This window comes from Sabethes cyaneus, chromosome 2 (genome assembly GCF_943734655.1).
Source record: "Sabethes cyaneus chromosome 2, idSabCyanKW18_F2, whole genome shotgun sequence".
Taxonomy (NCBI): domain Eukaryota; kingdom Metazoa; phylum Arthropoda; class Insecta; order Diptera; family Culicidae; genus Sabethes; species Sabethes cyaneus.
This window is the reverse complement of record NC_071354.1, coordinates 163,685,299-163,691,903: the sequence shown is the minus strand read 5'-3', so window position 1 is coordinate 163,691,903 and position 6,605 is coordinate 163,685,299. Positions and strand designations below refer to the sequence as shown.

The window sequence follows — 6,605 nt, the reverse complement described above, 5'->3', positions numbered from 1 at the left end:
AAACTAAAAAGAGTAATTGGACTATTTTATACCTAGCGGTCCTCCAGATAAATATTTTCGCATGAAAATCAACACTTGAGCTTCTTTTGAGTGTACTTTCATGATAAAGTAATCATTTTCTCAATCGCATCGTTTGTACGATGTTGCCATTAGAGGGTTAACATAACTTTTCCCGTAATTTCCCGATGTGAAAATTATGTTGTGTGTACAGTACAGTAAACCAGTAAAACATGACTGTCTATCACTGATAAAGCATTGCACGCAGATGTCAGTGCGTTTTTTTTCCTCCCAGGATTGACACTGTTGTGGGGTTTGTTTTGATTGCTTATTCGCAAGACCCAGAGGCAAACAACTGCAAAAAGGACAAAAATATATGTTGTATAGATCTGTTATCATTTTCACACACAAAACATAAAAACGTCAAACTAGAGTTGAGGTTAGGCACCGTGCAAAAGTTTATAGACTATCAGTACCTGCAAAAACATCCCATCAAGAAGACGGGCAACTCTGTCAAAAGTCGAGCGACAGTAACAGCAATGCTATCTGCCGAGTTAAACTTTCACATACTAGTGTGAGTATATTAGAATATGGATGTACACAAACACGTATGCAATGCATTGTCACGCTCGCAAACATTTTTCCACCAATACATGTACATACAATTTCAACTTTTGTCGGGAGGGGTGCGCTGTTGCTTCTGTTGTTCTTCATTTGTATGGGTGCGAGGAAGAGATGCCAGTCTTCTTGATGGAATGTTTTTGGTACCTGGCTTCCAACCCAACATATACGTACGTGTATAGATGCCTTTAGTCTGCTCTCTGTCCGTTTAGCTCAATCGAATCTATTTACACGTAATTTCACGTTAAAAGGTAATCAATGGTCATCAATGATAATCTTAAGGAATATTGTACCTTGCAGCAATTTTACAAGTCCTACGCAAATTTGTTTTTTAATAATAATTATCCTGTACTTACTAAATACTCTGAAACTATGCTTGTTAAGCAAGGAGGGGTGCAGTGGGGAGGCAATAACGAAAAACTGATGGTTCAAATTGCTAAATTACAAGCATTTGTGGTAAACGCAGAAAATAACCACGCTAATAATTTTCGCGTGGGACTCTAAATAGGTGGAAACTCCGCAATAATTGGTAATCATGATTAATTTTTAGTAATCACAAGAGTACACACTTAATCGTACCGGGAAAATTTTGCCGAAATCTAAACAGCAGAATGTTCGGTAAAATTTTTTATTGCACCAAACATTATTAATGATCTGTGAACGTCGATTGGCACCATCGAAATTTTTACCGAACGTTCAGCTGTTTAGATTCCGGTAAAATTTTACCGAATTCGGTGCTTTTTGTTAAGTGTGTATGATTGCCAAAAATTAATGTTAAGCACAGGCAATTATGCAGAGCTGCCACAAATACAGATATTTGTGCATGCATAAATCTGTATTTAGTTATACACTCAAGTCGCTTTTTACGCGAAGGATACGTCCCGCGTAAATCAAAACCGCATAAAAAACCGCGTAAATTCCGAAAATCGCGTAAAAAACCACGTAAATTCCGAAATTTGCGTAAAAAACCGCGTAAATTCCGAAAATCGCGTAAATCCCGAAAATCGCAAAAAAACGCGTAGAAAAAACTGCGTAAATTCCGAAATTCGCGTAAAAAACCGCGATAATTCCGAAATTCGCGTAAAAAAACCGCATAAAAAGCGACTTCAGTGTTATTATGTATAAGTCTTTCAAAGGTGCATAGTAATCATTGCTGTTGGAAACCCCTTGGCTGTTATTACCTTGATGATTACAGGGATTACATCAATAAAGTTTTGAAGTAATCTCGAATTACTTCCCACTTATGTATCTACCTAGAAACCCCTGGTTGTTTCCGCTTTGTGTTTGAGAAAAAAAGAGAGAAAACTATTTTTGCTTTGTTTGCACCGCTCGCACTTATACGAAATTCTAAGCCGAACTGTCATAATGGGTGAAAACAAAAGCAAAAATATAAATTTCTATATATTTTCCTTTTTGTCCTGTGCGTTTGACTGAAAGTTATAGTTTTTCTCATTGTCTTATGAAATAATCTAAAAATTTTGTGTTTTTTTAGTTATAACTACTCCTTGCCAGTGAATTTTAATAAATTATGTCATGGGTATTCGCAAGTGCATTATAAGTGACTGTCCCAGCAGTTCGGCTCGAAAGGAGGATCGAGGCGTTACCTATCATAAAATTCCTGCAAATGAGCAGAACAAGAAAAAATGGGTCCTTGCCTGCCGGTTACCAGATAACTACGTAATTAACAAAGGCTCAAACGTCTGCAGTCGTCATTTCCGAAAAGCAGATTTTCAGGATTTTAAAGGTACCAAATATGTGCTCAAGTTTGGTGCTGTCCCAACCATTTTTTCTTGGAGTATTGCTTCTGCTCCCAATAAAAAGAAAAAGGATGAGTTAGCGGATTCTGAAAAACCAAAAGATTTAGTGAAAAAAGAACCACCGGAAAACGAAGATACAGAAGAGAAACAGGATGCTCCGGAAGAGATTCAAATTAAACCCGATCCGGATGGTAAAGAAGAGAACGAGTCAGAAGATACCAAAATAAGCGAAAAAGACCAAGTTAAACATGAGGTAGCAGACGATGATGTGGTGTTAAAGGAGGATTCTATTGTTACTCCAGTGGTAGGATCTAAGAGGAAGGCCGCAACAAAGAAGAAATCCTCGCTGAAAAAAACACCAGCGCGTAGTACATCCGCTAAGAAAGCACGCAAAAGCGAGCCAACGGCGACTCCTTTATCATCGAAAGAAAAGAAAGCATCGTTATCGCCTCGGAAATCAGCTCCTTTTACCACCAGTAGCAGCCAGTCGCCAATAAATTTTGTCTCCGGAACTAAGATAGAAGCGCAAGATTTTGCCGGAAAATGGCATGCTGCCAAATTGGTCGAAGTGGACACCGAAGAACGTGAAGTGCTTGTTCAATTTGAAAAGAATGGTAAAAGTAAATCAACTCTGAATGACGAATGGATACCAATGGATAGTGTCCGCCTTAGGCCACTACAGGCTCCAAAGACGCCAAACGAAAAAATCAAGTTTGCCATCGGAGAAAAATGCTATGCCCGCTGGAGTGATTCACGCAAATTTCGGGCTACAATTCAAACCATTCTGGAAAATGAGATGTACGAAGTGCTGTTCGACGACGGGTTTATCAAGGTTTGCAAGGCGAGCCACATTAGTAAGTTGAAAAAATCTGATGGCGTTGAGCAAGATTTGGAGCCATTGGCAACGCCAATCAAACAAGAAAGCGGTAAGGTTATTTTATAAAATTTGTTCGTGAAAACTTATAATATTTATCTTTTTTTAGGATCAACAACTGGCCAAATGCCTCCTAGTACTGCGGTTACTCCAATATCGGCACTTTATGTTCCACAGGTGGCAAAACTGAGCGATTTCCCGGAGGTACCCAAAGGCGGTGAATGGTGCTGCCACTGGATGAATGATTTTCCTGTTGGGGAAGAAGCGACTGCTGATATAGCCGGTTTTAAAATACATAGCGTTATTGTGCCAGACTGGCGTCTACCAGAAGGATGGATAAAACATGTTTATCAACGTATAACCGCTTACGGCAAATTAGATGTATTGTTGGTCAATCCAGAGGGTAAAGCATTCCGCTCCCGCCAAGAGTTAAAGGCATATTTTGCAGGACAAGGACAGGAATATGATACTAGCGTGTATGATTTTGGGCTGCACAAAAAACGAGCCAAGGAACTTGGTTTTTGTCACTACACTAAAGAATACAAAGAATCGCTCATTCCGCAGCCGATCAAAACGGAACCGGTTTTGTTGAACACTGAGGTCAACATCGGCTCAGTAAAGGTTAAGATTATCGATAACTTATTACAGTGTCCGGAGCTGGAATGCTTAAAAACTTTCCGCAAAGAAAATCATCTTCAGATTCATATTAAGCATTACCACAAAGAGCTCGCTAAGGGATTAGGCGAAATTCCGAACATGCAGGACTTGGCCGCCCTTAGAACTCCAGTGGAAATCGTCGATACTCCCCAAAAATTAAGCCGACGCAAGTCAGTTTCGGTGTCCTCTTCTAGAAATCTTCTAAAAGAGGAAACTAAGAAAGAAGATGTCGTAATTAAGAAAGAACCCGGGCTGGACGATACCGAAAAGAGCGACATGAAACGGTTAGTATCAGCAGAAGCTTTTTATTTATTTGTTTTGAGTAACTCAATGTTTTAAAGATGATATAATTAAATGTTAATTTAAGAAAGGCCTGCATCTAAACTTAATAATATAATGTAAAGATAACGGGCTCGAACAAATTTTAAAATAAAATAATAAAATAAATAAATAACAAATAAAAAAACAAGAATTACTAGTAGTAGTTTACGCTATGAAACTTAATAATATAATGTAAAGATAACGGGCTCGAACAAATTTTAAAATAAAATAATAAAATAAATAAATAACAAATAAAAAAACAAGAATTACTAGTAGCAGTTTACGCTATGAAAGCAAGAGATTTTATTGGATTTATTCTAATACACATTATTTTGATCATTCATAGATAAACAACGGCAAATATCGAACATCTAATTTTAATATAATATTCATTTATTTTTTGTTTATCGCACAACACAGTGACAGCGCTTTGGAGCTCTCTGCATCTGACCTGAAAAAAGAAAAACATGAATCTGGACTCAAGTCGCAAGACTCCATCGAAATGAATGCCTCTACCACCGATGGCAAAAGTCCGAAACCAGAAAGTTCAACAACTACGATTGCCACCGATGGTGATTATCCACAGGATCTGGAAGAAGCAATCGAATCTCAGACGGTTAAAAAACCGCCCGGAAGAAGAGGCATTACAAAAATAAAACTTTTCTCGAAGAAGAGAAGTCCAAAGAAAACCAAAACGGGTTACGTTTCCAAAAAAGCGTCCGCACCCGCTGAAGCTGCCACGACCAGGAAGAAAAAACGCCAGTTGAAGCTATCACTAACTGCGATGGATTATACCGACGCAGACGAGACCCGCCATTCGTTTGCTGGAGGCAGCGCTGGCGGTGGCTTAAGTGAAAGTTTCTACCGACCAGGGTTTGGATATGAGAAGGACACAGAAACAAGTCAAACGACCAACGCTAGCATTTGTGGCCAGTATGGTGATGATTCAATTAACGCAGCTATCAACAGTCCAAAGTTTATACAAGAGAACGGAGAAATGATTAAAATTGTATCAATGAAAAAAGAAGAAATCATCAATTGTGTTTGCAGCTTCATGGAAGAGGATGGTTTGATGGTACAATGCGAGTTGTGTTTGTGCTGGCAGCATGGAGCCTGCAATGGATTCTATCGGGACACGCAGGTTCCTGATAAGTACGTTTGCCCGATATGTCGCGATCCTCTAGGCGGCAGAGAATCCAGACGATTTATTCACGATCAAGATTGGTTATACGAAGGAAAATTAGCGGTAGCTAATTATCACGTACCAAATCCGAAGCATTCTACCCGCTTCGACATACTAAAGCAAAGTCACACTTTAGCCGGTAACTTACTGGAGCTAAAAAGATTTATGCATAGTTTAAAGGTTAAGATCAACATCGCTGACAAAAAAGATCACCCAAAGCTCTATCTGTGGTCAAAGAAATGGGAAAAGAGTCCACCTCGAGGTGGTAATGGCGATTTGTCAGGAATCGTACCGCTCAACTGTACGTAACATATTTAAATAATCATTTCGAGCGTCTAAGATCTACCTAAATTTATTTTCCAGCATCTGTCGTACCGACAGCGGCTGCCCAAGGATTAGGCAATCGAAACGATTCTTCTGTACCAAAAACAACGCCCGTTCCACAAATCCCTGTACCGGAGGCCCCAATTGATCCGGCTGAGTGCCAAGCCATACTTCTGGAGCACATCCAGAAACAGCAAAATGCTGCAATGGCTCGACTGCAAGCTATCGAAGCTCAAATCATCGGTAATTCTGCCGATTTCGATACCTAGTTAACAGATACTTTAATCAACTTCTATTTCCCTCTGCAGCACTTGAAGCCTACGATGATAAACCGGAACTGCTTGAATCTCCGACCGCTAAAAATTACCCCAAGACAAAGCAGGCCATTCACATGATATTGAATGATTTGGTAAAGATGAAGAAAATCGCAGAAATTCATAAAAGCTTACAGCAACCGCCAGCTTAATACGAAGCATGTATTTTCGGAAAAGATTAACACGAAACGTGGAATTTCTGGCGTCTCTTAGATTTTAAAAATATACTTACTATGCTGCAAACCGTAGATTGTACAAGAATAACATTTTTTTTTTTGAATAAATGATAATAATCAACTATAATAATAGTCGATAGCAGCACGGCCAAGGTTAGTCAAGAGAGGTTTTCTGATGTTCAAATTTGTTTTTCACCCCCGCTGGTTACCCTTGACGATCACCGAAATTTTCAAAGCGGAAACTGTTGAATGGATAAACAACGTCGATGGTTGCTAACCAATCCTTCCGCGCACTTCTGTTCTACAAACTGTGAAAACTAGATCACCTATTTTAACTCACCTTGAGCACGGCATGCGCATTTTTGTGTACTGAAATAGAAA

General features: G+C 39.1%; 1 protein-coding gene across 1 annotated transcript; it reads left to right on the top strand.

Annotated features, from left to right (window-relative positions):
- The first annotated feature begins 1,979 nt into the window (after positions 1-1,979).
- On the top strand, positions 1,980-6,361 carry LOC128733903 (PHD finger protein 20-like protein 1). Its single transcript, XM_053827762.1, has 6 exons — positions 1,980-2,038; positions 2,111-3,301; positions 3,359-4,190; positions 4,648-5,711; positions 5,774-5,977; positions 6,043-6,361. Exons 2-6 carry the CDS (start codon positions 2,152-2,154, stop codon positions 6,198-6,200), a joined length of 3,408 nt encoding a protein of 1,135 aa, XP_053683737.1. The 5' UTR covers positions 1,980-2,038; positions 2,111-2,151; the 3' UTR covers positions 6,201-6,361.
- Positions 6,362-6,605: the final 244 nt, after the last annotated feature.

Bases quoted from the DNA above. Each gene is read 5' to 3' on its own strand.
- LOC128733903 (XM_053827762.1), top strand. From the start codon at position 2,152: ATGGGTATTCGCAAGTGCATTATAAGTGACTGTCCCAGCAGTTCGGCT. The intron at 4,191-4,647 runs GTTAGTATCAGC...CGCACAACACAG, and splicing joins GAAAAGAGCGACATGAAACG to TGACAGCGCTTTGGAGCTCT. The intron at 5,712-5,773 runs GTACGTAACATA...TTTATTTTCCAG, and splicing joins AGGAATCGTACCGCTCAACT to CATCTGTCGTACCGACAGCG.